Source organism: Molossus molossus, unplaced genomic scaffold, assembly GCF_014108415.1.
Source record: "Molossus molossus isolate mMolMol1 unplaced genomic scaffold, mMolMol1.p scaffold_m16_p_3, whole genome shotgun sequence".
NCBI classification, from domain to species: domain Eukaryota; kingdom Metazoa; phylum Chordata; class Mammalia; order Chiroptera; family Molossidae; genus Molossus; species Molossus molossus.
In genome coordinates, this window is record NW_023425366.1 from 43,291,664 (window position 1) to 43,314,385 (window position 22,722).

At 36.3% G+C, this 22,722-nt stretch overlaps 1 protein-coding gene across 4 annotated transcripts in view; it reads left to right on the forward strand.

The window, feature by feature from the left end:
• CWC27 (CWC27 spliceosome associated cyclophilin) overlaps positions 1–22,722 on the forward strand; it is a 187,965-nt gene that overhangs the window by 24,344 nt on the left and 140,899 nt on the right. For all 4 annotated transcript variants that reach the window (XM_036280302.1, XM_036280301.1, XM_036280303.1 and 1 more), the window contains exons 5-10: positions 406–504; positions 1,358–1,461; positions 3,259–3,328; positions 13,076–13,155; positions 14,142–14,172; positions 17,964–18,121. In XM_036280302.1, the coding sequence (XP_036136195.1) occupies positions 406–504; positions 1,358–1,461; positions 3,259–3,328; positions 13,076–13,155; positions 14,142–14,172; positions 17,964–18,121 (542 nt within the window). The remainder of the gene's footprint in view (positions 1–405; positions 505–1,357; positions 1,462–3,258; positions 3,329–13,075; positions 13,156–14,141; positions 14,173–17,963; positions 18,122–22,722) is intronic.

The window sequence follows — 22,722 nt, forward strand, 5'->3', positions numbered from 1 at the left end:
TAGGATGTTTGTGAGGATTAAATGAGATAATATCTGCAAAGCACTTACCATATTGTTATTTGTTTGTTCTACCCTATTCTAAAGTTACATTTGTTTATGATGTTTGAATGAAAAGTTGTCATTCAGTAGGAGGTTATTTGGCATTATAGTTTAGTTTTTAATAAAAGATGATATTAAGTATATATTGGAAATTTCCCAAAAAACTTTTTTGAAGAGTTGCACTTCATCCATGTTTTTTCCTCTTAAGATGAGGTTGCTTTATTTGTATTATTTAATGCATATGTTCTTATATAACATTATGAAATTCCCTTTTAATTATTTAAAAAAAATATTTCCAAAAGTGTTCCCTTATTTCAAAGAATGAATGTAATAATTTACAATTAAATTTTTGTTTGTATTTGGTAGATTACAGGGGATACAATATATAACATGCTGCGACTGGCAGAAGTAGACACTGATGATGAAGAAAGACCACTTAATCCACACAGAATAAAAAGTTGTGAGGTAGGAGCATGATGAGTATAAGATACAGCACTTAAATTGTCATTTAAGAGAAATTGATTGTTAGTACTTTTTTTAAAGAATAGTTTATTGATTTTTTAGAGAAATGGAAAGAAACATCAATATGAGAGCTTAACTTCAACCTGCTGCCTCCTGCACACCCCCACCAGGCATTGAGCCCACAACCCAGGCATGTGCCCAGACTGGGAATCAAATCAGCAACCTTTTTTGGTGCCCAACCAGCTGAACCACACTGGCCAGAGCTGATTGTTAGTATTTTTTAACTATCACATGAAATCTTTATACTAAATTAAGTCACAACTCAGATTTTATCTGTGTAATTTAGGCACGGTTTTCAGTTAAGAATTTTTTTTAATTGAAGGTTTTGAATTCTAAGATGAAATTTTAGCTGATAATCCAATGAATGAATAGCTGGACTCAGAATGGAAAGTTAGAGGAATTCGGTTTATTTAACCTAATGAAGTGACTTCCTAGGTAACTTAAGAGTGATCCTTTATTGAGGAAGCCCTTGAGTGTGGGCTTTAGGAGCATTTGATTTGGAATCAAAACACCTGATTTTGTCTCTCATACTATGTATTAAGTTTTTTTGAATATTTTTTTAATTTTGAAAAATAAAGATAAGATATCCTTTACTTAATATAGCACATAGGATTATTAAGAGAACACAATGAGGGCGGGTAAGTGGAAGCACTTTATGTGTATGTAGTATATGTTTCACTATACTTATAATATTTTTGTGAGGAAAAAGTACACACTAATGTAAAAGCAATTAAATACTGGTTTTAATTTTTTTGTGAAATTTTAAAAATGGATTAATGTCAAATTTTTTTCATAGGTTTTGTTTAATCCTTTTGATGACATCATTCCAAGAGAAATAAAAAAGCCAAAAAAAGAGAAACCAGAGGAGAAAGTAAAGACATTGAAACCCAAAGGCACAAAGTAATTATAGTAGTAAGATTGTTCTTCTGCTTGAAAAGCAACACTGATTCATTTAGTTCATTTAATATCCTTTTGTAAAAATTGTTTACTAGTGAGGGGGAGGCCAGTTTGGACCAGGGAGCTATCTGAGTTTTGAGTATGTGTTGGCTTTTCTTCTGCATGGGCATTTCTTTTATTCAAATACAAATACAGTGTGTAACTTAAACTTCATCTAAGGAAGCATTGCCTCAGATGTCCATATGAAATTTATGTTAATATAAATAAGTAGGGTTACTGTAGCAATTATTTATATAAAAGAGTTTTGAGAAATTTTTTGTTTTTTCAATATATGCATAGTATAAGGAACTTGGAAAATAAAGAATGAAGGATATGACTGAGTGTTTACATAGCTTTTCACTCCTTTTTTGGTACTATTAAAATAATCTAATTATAAATACTTAAAAACATAAAGCTGTTTCTGTATCTGGATTATTCCCTTAGGATAGTTTTCAAAAATACACTTTTTTTAAAAAATAAGTTGAAGTACTTTGTGAACAGTATTCTTTACATTATTAATCTGTTTTATTAAAATAGATATCATAGAATTAGATTTCAATGGATTATTTTATTGAATTGTGGCATCCATATTAGGGATTTTATTGTACTTAAAGTGTTAGATTCAGGCAGTCTAAGTATAATCCTCCCTAACCCAGTCAATCAAAAGCAAAGTTTATTCATCTTTTTGGCCTTTAGTTTCCCCATCTTATAAAGTGGAGATTATAATAAAAAGAAAACCTGGTTGTTATGAAGATTAAATAAGAAGGGGAATTTGAAAATTCCCAGTCGTGTAGGTATCTAATACATATTCATTCCTTTCCTTGATACCCTATAATATAAGTAAGTTAAGTTGCTTTTATAAACTCTCAGATATGAGGCAGACATTTTAATAAGCAGTTGATGTCATGTGGCAAAATAACTTCATATATAGCTATATATTTGATTTCCTTTTACTTATTGATTCATTTATTTTGACTAATTTATCTTTGGGTTAAAGATCACTCTTAAAATATTCAGCTATAATATTTTATCTCTACAATTTATCTTGACAATAAGCCCAAAAGTTGGGTGTTTTTATTTTTGTTTTAATTCATAGTAAATATATTGGAGATGATGTGGTAGTCATTGATTACATTTAGGTTTTGAAATGAAAGTTCCTCTTTAGTTACAAATCTTTTATTTTTCCAATATTTGAGAAAGAGTTTTAATATCTAATTATTTATCTTCCTCAGGATATCTTTTGTTTGAAGCCTCAAAGAAGGCACTTAGATTTTTTTTTTCTCCCCATGGGCTATTTTATTGGACAGTTTTGTTTAACTTATTAATTTAAAAATATTGTCATATTTTGGCCAACACTAGATTGCTTCCTATTTGTAGTGTTTTCAGGTCTATATATTTATTAGTTTTTCAAAATTCCCCCTTTACAAACCATTTTTGATAAATATAAAAAACAATTATTTCTATTATGTTTGACTTAGTATATTTAATGGTAGCACTCTGAGTGGATTTTTGGTCATTAATTTAGTCTAGTATATGAAACATCTGTGGTCTAAGGCCAAAACCTTAACATTATGCTGAAAATATAGATGCTTAGTATATTTCTACTGAATACTAAGTAATATTGAATATTGTTAAACAGTCAGAATATATTTCTTCTTATAAGTTCTAGTCTTTTTTTTTTTAAATTAGGATATTTATAAGTTTTGTTTAAGTTTTTCTTCCTAATTTTCTTTCATTCTTTTTTCTTCCTATTTTGATTAGAAATTTCAGTTTACTTTCATTTGGAGAGGAAGCTGAGGAAGAAGAAGAGGAAGTAAATCGAGTTAGTCAGGTAAAACTCTAATTTGCCCTTTGTTCTCAAGTGTAAAAGAAATTGGGGTTTACATCTTATTCGTTTGTGTATCTCCTGCTATACATGGCGTGGCGAGTTTACATGGCACACATTCAGCAAATATTCACGGAATTAACTTCTAAAATAACTTATGGTCAGTAATATTTGCAACTTCTGAGAAGATTTGCTCTCTTAAGAGCTCATGGACATGGACAACAGTGTGGTGATTGCAGCGGTTGGAGCATCAGCCTGCGGTCCAGAGAGTCCTGTGTTTGGTTCCTGCTAACGGCACGTACCTTGGTTGCAGTTTGTCCCCGGCCCTGGTTGGGTTGTGCGGGTGGCGACCACTTGATGTGTCCCTTTCACATCGATGTTTCTCTCTCTCTCTCTCCTTCTCACTCTGTCTGAATAAAAAATAGAAAAATGTCCTTGGGTGAGGATAAAAAAAAGAAAAAAGAAACAAAATTACAGTGGTTTTTTTTAAACCTGGAATTATTTTTTGTCAGAATGAAAGTTGAAGAACTTTATGATTCAGATTTTAATTGCTGTTTGTTTAATGGATTTACTAGATAACAATGAATTATTATTATTAAAATAAAGAGTGATAGACCAAATCTCTTATATTCATTTAAATATTTATATATATTTATTTTATTAATTTTCATTGGCAGTCCTTTAAGATAGGTATCATTATTATCATCCCCATTCTACCCCTGAATAAACTAAGGTATAAATAGGTTATAATTTGCTCAAAGTCACAGAACCAGTAAGTTAGCCAGAGCTGGCATTTGAACCTACATCTGTCTCACTGTAAAGTCCACATCTTTGCACTATGCATTGCCTCCTGGCCTTTCACCACCCAGTGCTTCCCGTAGGCCTTCGAGTGTGATTTCCCTTGATATCACTTTCAGCACAAGACTTATATCTGAAACCCTGCCATTGTTCAGAGCAGTAATTCTGATAAGTATACTTCCAAAAAATCATCTAAAGCGTTTTGACTCCCAAAGATTCTGATATGTCTTCATTTCTGGAAAATTAGTGAATAATGAGATCTAAAGGATTAGGTTCAGAGTCTTTATTGTAATAATTAAAACTCTATAACCTAGCACTGCCTTGCTTGCGTAACATAATCACCTACTTCTTACCAACATTAACAATAGCGTTGATTTAAAAGCACATTATTGTTGCCCTGGTCTTTACTTCTTTATCCACGTACTCTGCTTCCCTCGCCATTGAGTGTGGTTTTGGTAGGCTGATGTTGAGCATATGGTGAGCACTCTACTTATACCCCTTGCATTAAAGTTGAATTAAAGTGGGCATGTATTAGAAATATTTTGGTCACAACTTTTTTTCTCACTGGCTTCAGTATTCTTTTTTAAAAATTATTATTAATTAATATATTTTTGTTAACAGATGTTTCTCCATTTTTCCCCCAGACATCCTCCTTCCTAAACCCGCCACCCCCCCCCCCCCCCCCCCCCCGCCCGCCCGCAGCAAAGCAAGCATTGTTGTCTGTGTCCATTGGTTACGTATACAGGCATGCTGCTCTCCTCTGAAGTTTGTCAGTCTGAACTGTACTCCTTTCTATGTCTCTGGGACTATTTTGTTCATCAGCTTTTTTTGTTCATTATATTCGACAAATAAGTGAGATCATGTGGTATTTGTCTTTCTATGACTGGCTTATTTCACTTAGCATAATGCTCTCCAGGTGCCTCCATGTCATCTCAAAGGATAAGAGATCTTTCTTTCTTAAAGCTGCATAGTACTCCATTGTGTATATGTACCACAGCTTTTTTATCCACTCATCTATTGATGGACACTTGGCTATTTCCAGATCTTAGCTCTTGTAAATAGTGCTGCTATGAACATAGAGGTACATATATTCTTTCTGATTGGTGTTTCAGGCTTCTTAGGATATATTCCTAGAAGTGGGATCACTGGGTCAAATGGCAGTTTAATTCTTAATTTTTTGAAGTAACACCATATTGATTTCCATAGTGGCAGCACAAGTCTGCATTCCCACCAGCAGTGTACTAGAGTCCCCTTTTCTCTACACCATTGCCAGCATTTGTTGTTTGATAATTTGTTGATGGCAGCATTCTGGCAGGTGGGAGGTGATACCTCATAGTCATTTTAATTTGCATCTCTCTGATGATTAGTAACATTGAGCATTTTTTCATGTCTCTTTGCCATTTGTATGTCCTGTTTGGAGAGATGTCTATTTAGCTTCTCTGCCCATTTTTTAATTGAGTTCTTTGTCTTCCTTTGTTGAGTTGTATGAGCAATATATATATTTTGGAAATTAACCCCTTATCTGATGTATCATTGGCAATTATGCTCTCCCATGACTTCAGTATTCTTGAGTGATCTATTTGCTACTGTGATTCAATTATCACTTGTATACTAATATTCTGAACAAGGAGACAAGGCTGAACATTTCTTCTAGGCTCTTGTTTTTCATTCTCAGTTGCATTTAGGAAACATCTCTACTTTAGATGTCCAAATTAAATACATCTTTACATGAAAACTTTCTATCCCTATTCCTTATCAATATCACCAATATGTCTGTCACCCCAATAAATTCATCATCATTAGATATCAATGCACTGCTCTCTTGCATTACTCATGACTCACATTTGTGCCTCATTAAGATGAAAGATTTACTATATGTCATGATCCTATGGGTATATTTGTAAATGTATAAAACCACAAATGTTAGCTCTGGGAATTGCCAGATTCCTTTTTATATTGATGTTTTCTAAAGATGTCAAGTTGCCTTGCATACTCATGCCTTCCCCACAGTCCTCCTACCCTTTTTCCCTTTTACTTAGAGTGTGCTCTCTACTTTATTTGGTTGCCTTTTGTTTTTCTTTAAGATTTAACTCCAATATTGATTCCTGACTACCTCTGCCTCCCTCCCCGACCCAAGTCCTACCTAGGCTGAGCTTAATTTCTTTCAGTGGTAATCTGTCTCTGGCCTTCAGAAGCACTTATTTTACTAAATCGTGTTGATTTATTTTCTTACCTGCTACCTCTGCCAACTATTTATTTTATGTAATCTTTATAACAACCATGAGATATGTAAATTTTGTAAATGAAGAAACCAATACTCAGAGAGGTAACGTAGCTTGTCCAAGACCATGTAATTAGGAAATGGTAGAATCAGAAATTTTAAGCTAGGTTTCTGTAGCTATTTAAGTCTCTGATATGACTTTGGATGCTGCAGAAGTTGCCTAGTTCAAACACAAGCCATCTAAAAGGTTGGCAAATACAAATGTCCAAGAGACATGAAAAAATGCTCAACGTCACTTATCATCAGAGAGATGTAAATTAAAACAAGAATGAAGTATCACCTCACACCTGTTAGAATGGCTGCCATCAACAAATCATCAAACAACAAGTGCTAGTGAGAGTGTGGAAAAAAGGGGACTCTAGCACACTGCTGGTGGGAATGTAGACTGGTGCAGCCACTATGGAAAACACTATGGTGTTTCCTCAAAAAATTAAAATTGAATTGCCATTTGACCCAGTGATCCCACTTCTAGGATTTTACTCTAAAGAGCCTGAAACACCAATCAGAAAGAATGTATGTACCTCTATGTTCATAGCAGCACTATTTACAGTAGCTAAGATCTGGAAATAGCCAAATGTCCATCAATAGATGAGTGGATAAAAAAGCTGTCATACATTTACACAATGGAGTACTATGCAGCTGTAAGAAAGAAAGATCTCTTATCCTTTGAGACGACATGGAGGGACTGGAGAGTAGTATCCTAAGCGAAACAAGCCAAGCAGAGAAAGACAAATATCACATGATCTCACTTATTTGTGGAATATAATGAACCAAAAAAACTGATGAACAAAATAGATCCAGAGACATAGAAGTAGGGTACAGACTGATAAACCTCAGAAGAGGAGGTTGGGGGAGGGAAGAGATAAACCACAGAACTTATATGCATGTATGCGTACCCAGTGGACATAGACAACAAAGCTGGGGACGGGGTGGGTGGGGTGGGGTGGGGGAACTGGGAGGAGGGTGTCAGTGGGGAAAAAAGAAGAAATATCTGTAACAAAAATAAATTAATAAAAGTAATTTTTAAAAATTAAAAAAATAAATAAATAAAAGGCTGGTGAGAAGTTTCACTGGTAGCACAGCATTCTGGGGTGTAAGGCAGCCCAGTGGAACGGGCCCACGTCCTCCCCTGGATTCTAGATTGAGCGGACTTGGAGATCGAGAGTAGGACAAAGAAGTTTTTTTCTGTCAGTCTTTTTGTTGAATTAAATATCTGGTCTAAAGTAAGTTTTGTTCACAATTACTTTGAGATTGACTTTACTGGGAAATTAGTTTAAATGTTGTCTGTTTGTAACAGCAGCATGTGTGAAATGTTTAAAGCTGATCCTTCTGTTGCTTACTATTACACAAAGTGAAAAAAATGATATGTTTAACTTACACTGAACATAGTAAACTCAACACTCCAAAAGCACTTTGTGCTTGCTACAAGATTGGTATGTGAAGGGATACCACCATGGATAATGCCAGCTTGCTCTTTATGTTTGTTCTTAGACCTGAAAAACACTCAAACGGTAAAAACACTAAGTAAATGCTTTCCTCTTTGCCAAGAAAATTGCACCCTATAGTCCATTTGCAAACGAGTAGTATAACCCTAGTGTTGTGTCATCATATTTCTCTTATCTGACTCTTTAATGGGGTGGGCTATGTGATAATATTATGAGGTTTTTGTTTTTGACTTTCAAATCTCTCTCTCTCAGCTGACTTACTCATCATCCTTTAGCTGCTTACTGGACATCTCTCTATTTGAATATCCCACTAGTTACCCAAGCGCTGGCCAAGGCTTAATTCATTATCTTTTCTTCTCAAAATTCTTCCTATCCTGTGACTTTTCTTTCTATTCCCTGGTATCGGTATCCTCTAAAGTATTTTAGATTAAGTTCTGACTTTTTTCTTATTTTTATTCTGCACAACCAGTTAGTTGTACTGTTCTACTAATTTTTCATTCATGGTATATCTCAAATCTATTTTTTTCTTTTGATTTATTTTGCTGCTATCTCAGGCTCTATCTCTAGCCTTGGCTGTGGTATAATCTACAGGCTGGTCTGCCATCTCCCTTCTCTTCTTTTCTTTCCGCTCATTACTATCAGAATAGTCTTCCTGAAGCTTCAGTAAGATGTTAGAGTGTCTTTCTGCTGACTGTAGAAAGAAGGCCAAGTTCTTTGGCCTGTTATTTCAAGCTTCTGCATTCATGACTCCCCTTTGCCAGCTCTGTCTTTTTGCCTCATACTTTTTTTTTTAAGTTCTCACCCAAGGATATTTTCTACTGGTCTTTTCAGACAGAGTGGGAGGGAGGGAGAGAGAGAGAAACACCTATGTGAGAGAGACACATGGATTGGTTGCCTCCTGCATGTCCCCGACCAGGTTGGGGATTGAACCCACAAATGAGGTATGTGCCCTTGACTGGGAATTGAACCCTGGACTCTTTGGTCCAAGGGCAATGCTCTAACCACTGAGCAAAACCCGCCAGAGCAGCCTTATACTTAAACTTCTGTTGATAAAAATCACTTATAGTGCTTTCAAAAAAATTAAATTTCTAGGCCGCATCTCAGACCTGTGAATCAGAATTAACAAGGGTGGGGGCCTGGGAAGCTGTACTTTTATTGAATTCCCTGTAATTCTTATCAGGGAAATGTAGGAAACACTGTGTTAGCAGATCTGAACTGTTTGCTGTTTTATATAAATGCCTTGTATTTTCCCTTTTGTGTGTGTGTGTCTTTGTTTGTGTTCTTCTCCTTACCTAAAGTGTCCTGTCCCACCTCTGGATATCAGTCATATTATTTTAAACACCTAAAATACCATCTTTTCTAAATGTCATTTCCACTTTTTTATAATTTTTTTCTTTTTCTGATCTAATGTTTGCCTTTCTTGTGATCCTTACATTTTCGTTTTAAAAACATTCTTTTTGCTTTATTATATAAGAACCTATGACTCGTTCTCACTGTGTACTGCTGAAACTTATACCTTTTCTGGCTGCCTTATTGTGTGTGGGGAGTTCCAGGGTGTGGACTCCTTGATGGTGCTTTGTATCACCTTTGTGTGAGAGGATGTTGGAGTAGAGATAGCATAAATTTAAGGTCATACAAACTTATGTTGGCACTTCACTTTCCACTGGTACTTGGTGACTTTGGGTAACTTAGTCTCCCTGAGCCTCAATATTTATCTTTGTAACATGGAAATAATATGTACCATTTAGAGTAGGCTATGTATATACTTACATTGGTATATTATGCAATCTTGTAAATGTTTTTGAAACTTAGATGTCTTCAAGTAAACAATATACTCTGTTGAAATTTGTATTTTATTCTCAGAGAGCTAATGAGTATCAAACAATTTCTAATATGATTATAACTAGTATGCAGAAGTTGCCACCCTCATTCTCAAGCAATCTGGAGGGCTGGGGAGAAACTTCCCCAGCAGTTCAGCTTTCCGGGGTAGGAAGCCATAAGCTCATGACAACTGGCCTGGTGTCCATCCTGAGCACTCCCATAGGGTCCTAGATAGTAGCCTGAGCAGCCTTAGAGAGCATGGTTGTTTGTGCACCTGTGCAGCATCACCCATCAGCAACCCATTCTCCACATGGGAGTGCATCTTGACACACTGCAGAGTCTTTGCCCTGCAGAACTTAGCTGTTTTGTCTGTTCATTACAATAGAGCCATAGATAAATTTAGCTTGAGAAAATAGAACAACAACAAAAATCATTGAAATTTACTGGCATAGAGGAAAGAAAATGTCTCTAGAGGGCATGATAAAAGTTCAAGAGGGATTGAAATGGAAGTGTATTTTGTTTATTTTGCTTTTGTACTGTTCTTCAGACTATGAGCACCATTCAAGTACATTTTACCTCTGGGTAAAATGAAACCTTGATAAGAAAAGGAAAGGCTAGCCTGAATGTTAGAAAAGTCTGGCAGATAGAATATATATTTTTTAAAATTTAGCCTTACTGTTCTGAAATGTATGTAATAACTAGAAAGAGTCAAGTAAGTGTCTTTTACAATGACTGAGAGCAATTTGCAGTTTTAGTGGTTGCATGAAACTAAATATTTCTAGAGGACTTGAAAATAATTGTTTCATTATTCATTTGCTTATCAAGTTTCTTTTTTCAGTGACTCCACAGTGTTAAGCTTTATTCCAGAACCAGTCTAACATCACAAGTTAATAATTGGTAAAGTCTGAATTGAGGCTTTCCTTTATGTGAAAGGAGAAACAAGATAGAGTCCCCTCTGGTTTATGGATTATCAGTGTGGGATTACAGACGCAGCTTCACCCCGCTCATTTCTTCCTGACAGGCGCCTCTCCCACATGGGTTAGCTTTCCTTCATTATTTATTTCAGTATCTTTCTACTACCTGATAAAAATCTCTTTTAGAATAATAGAATTTTATAGCTCAGAGGGATCTAGTCCAACTTCCTTTCTTTATAGATGGGGAAACTAAGACTCTGGTTAAGTGACTTTCCAGACTGACTTCATTTCCTCTTTGATAGGATCGCATGATAGGGGGGTGCCATAGTAACACATCTTGAGTTCAGGAAAGCACATTGTCAGAGTCTCTCATGATATTCTTGTGGACAACTTGAGGAAATGTGATCTGGGAGATAGTACAGTCAGATGGATTTATCGCTGATTGAATACTTCTTCCCAAAGAGTGCTTTGTTGTCAATCTGTGCCTGATTATTTGAACTAATAAGTTGAAATGTAATAGGAGCACATGTAAATTCTATACTTCAGTTTAATGAAGTCAACTGAATAGGTACAAGACTTAATAGCCTGTAAATCCTGGTTGAATTATTAAGAGTAAGGTCTCTGGAATAAGGAATTTAACATTCTTTGCATTTTGGGGCTCACATTTGCAGCATTTTGTTCACTTCTGAACACATTTAGGAAGGATACTGACCAACTAGCTGTATCCAGAGGCTGGGAGGGTCATGAGGAGGATGGGGGTGATACCAGGAACCATCTCACGTGGGGAATGCTTGAGGAACCAGATATATTTGGAGAAGTGAAAAGGTGATCCTAGACTTCAAATATTTGAAAGGTTTTTGTCTGGAAGATTCCCCCTTTGTATTGCTTCCTTAAATAATAGCCTCTTTCAGATGTCTGTATTGGTTTTGTTTACTCCTGAATCTTAGTGTATACAAATTTTTAAATGAAAACTTATAATCGGACAAGTATTTTTCATGAAGCAAGTTAAATGGTAGGTTTGTTATAAAAGCATCTCAATAGTTAGATTTTAAAATAGTGATTAAATCTTGCCACATCCACAACAGTGATACATATAATATTTCTCTCACTTTAAGATGTAAACATTTTTACTTCAGATCCAGTAATAAGGCTTTTTTTCTCACCCAGAAACAAAGTTATATTGATAGACGAATTTACCAGTTTTGAGAATAAAGTAAGAATATTTTGTTCTATTTTTATTTATACTATGAAATATATATCAGAAGGCATATATTTACCTCAAAGTAAGACCTATTAAATTTAGAAGGCTGTTTTCAAAATTGTTAAACAGTGGTGAATGAGGCTTAAGGCAGATAGTTTCATCTCTCTGTATCTGACATTTTAAAATTTCAATTAACATATTTTGAAATGAATTTTTCAAAATAAAATTTTATTTCAAAATAAGTAGAAGTTATTCTTCTTCAACTCTAACCTCTTACTGTTTGCACTAGCTGATTAGTTGAGGGGTAGGGGCAGTGAGCAGTTTCCCATCTCAGGGTATACCTTTGAAGTTGGCCCACCCTGTGGTGGGGAAGTCTGTAGGATGGCCTGCAGCTCCGAAACCGGCCAGTGTTCTGGGTCTCTAGGGGCCTCTAGGCAAAAAAATAGATATCTTACATTTTTGGTATATTCTTGTGAGACAGACTTAGATCTAAATCCTGGGTCCTCTAATAGTGACTAGCATTGTGACTTCCAGTAAGTTACATAATCTAATTCTTTTCCCCCGTCTGTTAAATGGGGATGATAATGCCCACATATGTATTTTCATTTGAGGAGGGGAGGGAATGAGGGGTAGGAATACTGTACTGTAGTGCGGTGCCTGGCACAAAGTGTGCACTTAATACCAGTAGTAGGGTTTATTTTATAGTTCTTCTTATGTCTCCCTGTGTCTTATTTCTCTACTAAAATATACATTTATTGAGAACACAGACTTTGAAAGGAAAGGATTTCATAAATATTTGGTCATTGATGAGTCTCGTGCTTGGAGGCTCTTCCACATGCACGTTTTCTTTGTTCAGTAGTAAGTACCTCATAGGGTGCTCATCTGGCTGCTTGGCACGTTTTAAAAGTGATCCTCTGCAATGTAAAGAGTGTATTTGAAGGACCATAGTGTACATTTATTTCAAATTCTTCTTGTGATTTATCTTCTGAGCTTTAATATCTGGCACAAAAATGAATTAGTTTAGCTGTATGTAAATCATAATAAGGATTTAGTGATTGGAAATAGTAATCAATAAACTCATTGTCAAGGATATATCACATTTTAAAGAAAAGGTGTTTCTAAAATAAAACTTTCACTGAATTCAGTTAGATTCTTATTTTATACTGAAATTTTCAGGAACACATTTCTTTTGCTAACCACATCTATCAGTACTAGACTTTATGTAAGTGTTAACTTGTCCGTTTGGAAGACTGTTTTCCCCCCACTCATGATTTATCATATATTCCTTTCTAGAGCATGAAGGGGAAAAGCAAAAGTAGTCATGACTTGCTTAAGGATGATCCACATCTCAGTTCTGTTCCAGTTGTTGAGAGGTTAGTATGGTGCTTATGTGATCCTTCAGTTCTTATTTTCTGGCTCAGATAATTTCTAACTTTCTTTGGGAGTAAATAGTTGTTCCTCATAAGTCAGATTTTTTCAACCCAGCCAAAAAGCTAAAGCATTTTGGTAATGGAGGCAGTAGAGCTGCTAGCCTATGGAGAGACGCATGGGAGCTGCTTTCCCTGCTGCTGCTTTCCCTCCGGGGGACTAATTCAATCTGAGATTAATGCTAAGCTTTTAAATCTTGGGGTAGTTTGAAGACTGGGAAACTGTTGGCTTTAACAGTTCTATGTTTAATTCAAAGTTGCTTTGCTAACTTTTTCCGTAGAGCATTTTTGTCTCAGTTGGTATGGATGGATAAAGAAATCAGAGTTGAAGGGTTTTGTGAAAGTCGCCACATTTTGGGCCAATCCGTTGAGCATTATTTCTTACATACTTAAGGAGTTAACAGAAAACTATCTTTCTGTCTTTGTTGTTTCTCTTTGAGAAGGGAAGATGGCTTACTGTTACATGTAATTGCACATGATATATTGGGCCAGTGTCTTAAAGGGGGACTAAAATACTATTGTACTGAGTTTAACTCATTTTCAAAAATTCTGTTTCAAAACAGTCTTTTCTTGATATCATTGTATTTGAAGGATTTGTTTCATCAGCCAGATGAAAGAAAGCCAATGGAAGAAATTATTTTCTGCAGCCCTTTGTTCATACAAATAGCGTTGTCGGTTATTGTTTGCACTTTTTTCTTTTAATTCTGTTGATTTCGTGTATGTGCTAATGGAGCATAGCTCTTATTCTGTTCATAAAAATGGACTTATTTTAGAATATTTCTGTCTACTCTAGAATGCATTCTGAAATTCCTATGGTGAAATAAGTTTTTAAAATATTAATTCAGCAAAGTATTCTAAATTTGGGGATTATTGAATAATTTTATTTCATTTTGAAGCTAAAATTTACTTGTTTTCCTTATTTTTTTTTGTAGTGAAAAAGATGATGCAGCAGATTTAGATGATGTGAGTATTTTAGTATAGTTTGAACAATTTACAGAAAATTCAACATTTTTTAAAAAATAAATTTTTTTTATTAAAAAGTTATAAGTATTACTTTTATAATTATACACATAATTTTTTTAAATTTTGAGGATTTTAAAAAATATAATTTATTTTGATATTATAATATTTTCTTTCAAGGGTGTCTACATGTTTGGAATCATTTGGAATCATACATATGAATTTCTAGCTTGTTTTTTCTCCTTATGATATAACATTACTTGAATCCTCAAAATTCACTTGTCATTGATTTTATTTTATTATGTTAAAAGTTGAAATGTTGATGTGTGGTATCCTACATGATGTATGGGAAATACTTGGATCATTCATTTATAGCAGTATTCCTTCCTTATACACACATTTCAGAAGATTCTCTTTCATGACTTCAGTGATCTTTTTTTCACTGGTTGTTTGTACTGGCTTAAAGCTGATAAAACAGAAGGCAGAGTTTCCTTTATATATAAGAGATCAAGTTTTTCAAGTCATTCATTTGTCACTTTATGTAAAACCCATTGGGTCTGTGCATCGTATAAATTCAGTAGGAAGTACATAATTTTCTATGCATGAACACAGCTTTATCTATTACCAAAGTCAAAAGAGAGGTTTTTTTTTTTTTTTTTTATGACTATGTGTATTAGAGAAAGGATGTATATCTAACCTGTTCCAGAAAACCTTCCTGCTAGAGATGATTGTGTATGTATTAGAGGAGAATTAGAAGTTAACTAGATCAAAAAAGAATGTGGTAAAGGGCACAGTTCCTCTAGCTCGGGGAATAGCAAATGCTACAGCATGGTGACCATGCCTTATTTAGGAAGTACAAGCTGAGGTTAAAGTTTGAGAAGGAACCTGCCTTATGTGAGGAGCAGGGGGAGAGAGTGTTGATAGTAGAAGAAACTACATGTGAAAAGGCGCTGAAGCAGGAGGAGCTGAAAGCAGACCAGTGTGAGCAGAGTGCCGTGATGGGAGTGAGAAGGGACTGGGCCTGGAGGGTGGGTGAAGCCAGACATCAGAGCGCTCTCCAGGCCATGGGGAGGAGTTTGAATTTCATTCTAAAAGTAATGAGGAGCAGTTAGAAGGTATTGGTTAAGAAGAGTGCTGTGGTCAACTTTGCATTTTTGTGAGGTTGCTGTTGGCAATATTATAGAGGACACATTAGAACTGGAATCAAGGAGATCTCTTGGGAAGCTATCACAGAGGACAGTTTGATATAAGACCACAGCTGTGAAATGGGAAAGAGACTTGAAAGATATATAGTGTAAGAGGTGACTGATGCCATACTCTGAGGTGAGGGAGAAGGACAGTCTAGGACAATGACAGGGTTTCTGATTTGGGAAATTTGTTAGATGGATACAAAATCAAGAGTAGGCTTGAGGGGGAGAAAGATGAAAGACAATGTGGTTAATTTTGTACATTTTGAGAGTCAGAGTACTTGAAGACATCTGTGTAACCATGAGATGGGTCTGGAAGATGGTGTCAAGACCTGATACAAAAGTATAGATTGCCGTGGCCTGTTTGGCTCAGCAGTCAGAGTGTTGGCCCGTGGACCAAAGAGTCACGAGTTCAATTCCAGTCAAGGGCATGTGCCTTGGCTGCAGTTCAGTCCTTGGTAGTACGGGAGACAACCAGTTCATGTGTATCTTCCACATCAGTGTTTCTCTCTCCCATTCCCTCCCTCCTTTCCATTCTATCTGGAAATCAATGGAAAAATATCCTCGAGTGAGGATTTAAAAAAAAAGTATAGATCTACTCTTATGGTCTTGGTGGGGATGAGGTCATCTAAAGATAGTGTCTCTAGCCTGCTTTGTGCCCCTGATCCTTTGCAATGGCTTAAACTGTAGACCTTCCCAGGAAATATACTACATCCACACAAAAAATTTTTATGAATTTGTAGGGGACTTTTTAGATCTCCTGAGGACTACATGGAAGACCTAGGTCAGTGGTTATCAACTTTTAGGGCTAAAGAATTTCTTAAGCACGTCACTGGAAACATTCACAATTTCTATTCCTAGAGATTTAGTTCAGAAAGACTGGGACGCGGGCTAGGATGTTATATTTTTTAATAAACAATCCATGTTATATAATCCAAGGACCAGACTTTGAGGACCACCGCTCTAAGGGCCCACTACCTCAAGGTAAATCCTAGAAGAAAATGTAGGCAACAAAATTTCAGACATCATACGCAGCAGAATTTTCACTCATACATCCCCTAAGGCAACAGAAACAAAGGAGAAAATGAACACATGGGAGTACATCAGGCTCAAAAGCTTCTGCACAGCAAAAGGTACAATCATCAAAATGGAAGGCAACCCACTGTATGGGAGAGCATAACTGCCAATGATATATCAGATAAGGGGTTAATTTCCAATATATATAGACTACTCATACAACTCAACAAAAGGAAAACAAAGAACCCAATTAAAAAATGGGCAGAGGAACTAAATAGACACCTCTCCAAACAGGACATACAAATGGCTAAGAGACATATGAAGAAATGCTCAACATCACTAGTCATCAGAGAGATGCAAATTAAAACAACAATGAGGTAAAATAAATTAATTTTTAAAAAAAGAATCTTGCCTCGCCCTGACTGGTTTGGCTCAGCGGTTAGAGCATCGGCCTGCGGTTAGAGCATCGGCCTGCAGTCCAGAGAGACCCGGGTTCGGTTCCCACTAAGGGCACGTACCTCAGTTGCAGTTTGTCCCCGGCCCTGACTGGGTCATGCGGGTGGCAGCCACTCGATGTGTCCCTTTCATGTCAATGTTTTTCTTTCTCTCTCTTCCTCCCCCTCTATCTGAACAGAAAATGGAAAAATGTCCTCAGGTGAGGATAAAAAAAAAAGAATCTTGCCTTACTGTGACTCAGCTGATCAGAGAAACAACAGAAAAAGATCCTCTTGAAGTAGCATCTTGCTTCTCTACCCTTCATCCTCCTTCCCTCCTCGTTTCTCTTTCTACTGCTTTCTCTGTTAATGCTAGGAACTATTCTGGAAGTTGAAGATATAACAGTAGGCAAAATGGTCCAGAATATTAGCCCTCATGGAGTGCATCCTCTAATTAGAGAGACATTAAATGCATAACTAATTAAATGCTTTGGGGGGAAAAACAGGGAAGGGGAATAGAGTACTGGAGATGGGTGAGTAGCTCTGCCAGTTTAATAGGGTGATCAAGATAAGTATCACTGAGAGGGTAACATTTGAACAGAGATCTGCAGGGGATGAAAAAGCAAGTGATGCAGATCTGTGGAACAGAATGTCTCGACTGGAGAGAGCCGCAACTTCAAACCTGGCGAGTGTTGCTGGGATGGAGCCATAGGAGGTCATGTCACGGAGGTGCGGATGTGTAGGGTCTTGCGTCAGTTGGGATTTATTGGAGGGTTTTGAGAAGTGGAGTAATTGTTGTGGCTTAGATTGTAGGGAGCAATCTCAGCTGTCTCACCTCCATCTCTTCTACTTGAATCGATCCCTGTTTGAGGTACGTGTGCTGGCGATACAGAGGAGCACAGTTTGTTGTACAGAGGGGCTGGCTGTGAACTGAGCAAACAGCTCTGACTGGGGTATCTCACGCTTCCATAGTTGACGCAGCGCAGACCCCAAGCAGATTCCCACCTCTCGCAGATTCTTCAGCCTTTACTAATTCAAAACAAAACAAAACAAGAAAACAAACCTGGCCTAGGATGCAGCGAGAGTCTGAGATGGACCTCTGGAAGTGAAAGGGGAAATGGAATGCCCAGTAAATACTCCCTTTCAATTTCTACAGGATGAAGAATTTGAAAGTGGAGAACATGATGAAAATATTGATAGTGATGAGAAGAATCTGATGAGAGAAAGAATTGCAAAAAAGTTAAAAAAGGACCCAGGTGCAAATGTTAAATCAGCGGGTGAGGGTGAAGTGGAGAAGAAACCAGTCAGCCGCAGGTGAGTCTACTCTTGTGCTTCTAGGTGTCGGTATTTGCCTTTTCATACTTCATTTTAAGTTCAGATTGAGTCCTCTATTCAGTTTATTTTTTAAAATACTATTTTCATAATGTTCAATATATTACTAGTTGTGCTAACTTAGCCCATTTGGAAGCCTAAAAGAAAATAGGCCAGTTTTAAAGTAATTACAGCAATGATCCTATGAGTCAAATTCCACTTCATTTCTCTCTGATTTCTTCTTTAAAAGACTCTACAAATGTTTATATATGGGGCAAGCAGTCTATTAGCAAGATGTGGGAGGTTGTGTTTCTTTAATATCAACGAGAGCGATAGTGTAATTGTGTAGAATGAAAAGAGATATCTTCTGATTTAGGTGAGTAAATTTTGTCAAAACTGGTTAGGAAAGTGTATGGGCATGAAACCATTTTTAAATACCATTTCAAGTCTGATTTATACCATATACCCCTCCTAATCTCATTGTTACTGTAAAAGAAATTTCAGCAAATGTGATAAAGTTACTGAGTTTTTTGACTCAACATTTTATTCCCCTGAAATTCAACTTAATTGAAAAAACTCTCCTTCATGATCCTGTTATTATAACTTTATGGTATATATTTTAAAAAATACTGCTTTAAAAAGTAATAGTATTTGTTTTCTTTGGGTGGCCTACATTTGAGGATAAGATAGATATAACTATGTATAAACAACATTCTATTTTTGGGTTATGTTTCTCAACCTCATATAAAAAACGTAAAAAGTATTCTCATGTTGTCATTGCTTAGCTCCCTTAATTTTTTTTCTTTATGTAACCAGAAAAGTAATTCTAAGACATTTCCACTGATGGTATAACCTTTTGCATTCAAAATGGTACTTAGAAGTTACTTTAAATATCTTTTCCAGCAGTATTCACCTGATAAGCAGTCAATGTTGAATAATTTAATATAGTTGATTAACTTTGGGCCATTAGTAACTGAAGATTTTGGTGATGATATATATGCTTATATATAAATGGAGTTGATGAGTCTCTCATCATTTCTGTAACTTGTAGTCAAATCATTAAGACAGTCAAGGATACCTTTTTTCCTCTCTCTTATTCAAAACAAATGTTTTCTGATTTTTAAGAACTATGAATTAGGATTATAACATGACAAAAAATACATCTTGAATTTTAATAAATGAACAAAATATTTGTTGTTTAAATGTTTCCTTAAGTCCTCAATTTTACCTTCTTGGCCTTAATACAATTTCAAATACTTATATACCCTCTAATTAATAGAACTTGTAATTTAGCAAAGCTGAAGTTTCTGTAAGAACTAAAGAAAACTTAATTGGTAAAATTGTCCTTAATAGCCCTGGCCGGTTTAGCTCAGCAGTTTGACCGTCAGCCTGTGGACGAAGGGTTGAGGGTTCGATTCCAGTCAGTGGCATATACCTGGGTTGTAGGTTTGATCCCTGGTCCTGGCCAGGGTCGTTCAGGAGGCACCAATTCATGTCTCTCTCACATCGACGTTTCTCTCTCCCTCCCTCCCTTCCACTCTATCTAAAAAAGTCAATGGAAAAGTATCCTCAGGTATGGATTAACAAAAACAACAACAAATTGGCCTTAATAAACACCAGACATCTATGTGTAAGTGTTCTGTTTTCCAAATTTTCAATATTCACATCTTCTCTCCCTCTGTCATCCTCTCTCTCCCCTACCCACAAAGAAAAATTAAAGAAAAATGAGGAGATCTGGAGAAAGTTCAGAATTTCTTAGGGAAAATACAGTTTTCACTCTTGTTTATAAATTTCCATGATTGTCTAATTATTACTTATTTTAAATAAAAAACATTTCCAAAATCATTAGTGTGTTTGGTCAGTTATGCTAGCTTTACTACAGTTTGTCTCGAGTTAGTTTTATGTTAAGAAACAGAAAACCTCTAAGAGTTTTAAACAATTGTAGTGTGGTGAAAAGGATAATTATATTGAAAGGAAAATCACTGCTCAGTCTAAGTTGAATTATAAGAGAAATAGCTGCGGGCCGGATAGGGAGTCAGTGTGAAATCACTATCTGTTCGAAGCTCGCTGCTCTTGCTGTACGCACGCTTTCCATCTGGACGCGTCTGCACACTCCGTTGTCCTTGGGCAGCTCTTACTCGAGCAGCAGCGATCAGGGCCTAGCCTAGCCTACCAGCCCTTTCTGCAAGGAGCCATTCAAGTATAATTTTACTGAAAACTTTTGGCATTGCTTTTATTGGTAAAGAAACATCTGGAATCTGTTAAAGCTGTTTATCACTTTGGATGTTAAACCTACAGCAGGTTTGTTGGGTACTTAATATTTAAGCTGGGGAACGGTATTTAACAATATAATTTTCAAAAAATTTACATAAGGTAGAATCTTTCCCTAATATTGTATTCTCAGCCATATCTCTAGTTGTTCCATTGAGGAGTATTTAGGGTTTCAGGAGAAATAAATCCAAAGTTTTTCCCACCTTCTCTCCTTTCTTTTTTCTCATTATACTTATTCTTCTTTAGGATTTTGGTCCCTTGCCTCCTCCCTTTTCTAAATGCATCAGTCTCTCTCTTTCTTGTTCAGCCCACCTTCTCTAAGCCTACACCTTGGCTGCTGGATGTTGCTGAGCAAAATTACACAGCCAAATACAAGTCCAGCCTCCGCTTTGTCTGCGATGCTTCTTCATCGCCCAGCCCCCACGGTGCTCACTTCAACCTTAACCTCGATCTCACTCTCCTTGGGCACCTGGCTTCCTGTTCTGTGAACCAGGAGTAACTTCTTCAACTCTTATCCCTTTCTACTTAAACCCTTACGCTTTTCAGACCTTACACCTTAAAGGGAAAGGAATTCCTCTACCCTTTCAAAATGATTCCATCTTCTTTGCTTTGTCTTCAGTTTTCTCTCTTGAGTGGTTCCTTTCCTTCAGCATGTAATCAAGCATCTCCCAGCATTCAAGGGTAAAAATACAACCACTCCATTTTATATCCTGTCCTCACCTCCTAACTTCCAGTTTCTTTCTAAACACACACCATTTAGCTTCCCCTCATCACTCCACTGAAACTCCTCTCCCTGAGGCCACTTAACTGGCAAATGTAATGCCTACTTTCCCATTTGTTTTTCTTGGTTGTCTATGCTGTGGATTTGGCATTTTTTTTAATCTGTCCTCTCAAAATCCATCTTCCTCTAGAACCGGATTCTTAAAATGGAATCTGTGGACCAATAGCATTAGTGTCACTTGGGAACTTTTTAGAAATGCTGAGTCTCAGGCTCCACCCCACACTTTCAAATCAGAGTCTGCATTTTAACAGGATCCCCAGGTGAATTGTATATAATTAAAGTTTGAGAAGTACTCCTCTGACATACTGATTTTTAGCCCCACTGCTACTAGACCAGTTCAAATTCACATCATCTGAACTCCAAGGTCAGCAACTTGGTAGTACCTTCTCTGACTCCCCAGGGCATTTCTAGTGCATCTTTCTCACAGTTCTGTGATAGTTAATGTGACATTAGGTTATACTTTTTTTCCTCTTTCTGTACTTATAACTTTCTTGAAGGCAGGGATTGTGTCCATTTGTTTGTATCTCTGTGGGAAAACATCATAGGTACCTAAATATTTGTGTAAAAGAATGAACAAAAAAAATGAGTGAATCTTTTATGGACAAATCACTTTCTCCTCCAGATCGTGTAAGTAACTTGCTGGTATTTATCACATAGGATTTGTTAGTTTGCCTATAAACCTTGCTGAGACTGAGCTCCTTCAGAGACTGTCTTATTTATCTTTATGTTCTCTGAGTCTGATATAGTATGCATATAATAATTGGTCATTAAAGCACATGTAATGAGTGGGTGAATAAGTGAATGAATACAGTTGTGATTCATTAGAGGAATGGTTTTCACTTTCGACTAAACATTAGATTCACTAGATTTCACTCCCAACAGCACATTGGATTCATATTATGTTCATATTAGATGCCTGGGTCTCACTCCCACAGATTCTGAATCATGTGATCTGCAGTGAACTTTATTTATTTTTTAAATTTGTTTTTATTGATTTTTTTAAGGAGAAAGAGAGAAACATCAATGTGAGAGAGATACATCAATTGGCTGTCTTCTGCACATGCCCTACTGGGGATCAAGCCCTCAACCCTGGCATGTGTCCTGACTAGGAATTGAACCAGGACCTCTCAGTCTATGGGATGATGTTCAATCCACTGAGCCACACTGGCCAGGCTACTTTTTAACTTTAAATTGAAGTACCATATACATACAGAATATACCTGAATAAACTATATTTCAAAGTGTATACATCATAAGCATACAGCTTGCTGAATTTTTACAAACCAAATATACCCGTACACCCATTACCCAGATCAAGAAGCTAAACTGATATTACCTAGAAGTCTCTCTTGCCCCATTCTGGTTACTTCCTCCCTTATCTCCTAATAGCAACCACTTTCCTAACTTCCAGAAACATACATTAATTTAGGGCAATAATACTTTATAAAAGTGCTCTAGGTAGTCTAATATGAATCCAGGGTTAAGAACCTTACTCCCCACCAGGCATACACTCCCTTGATTACTTCTAAAGTATAGAATAACATAAAAGTGG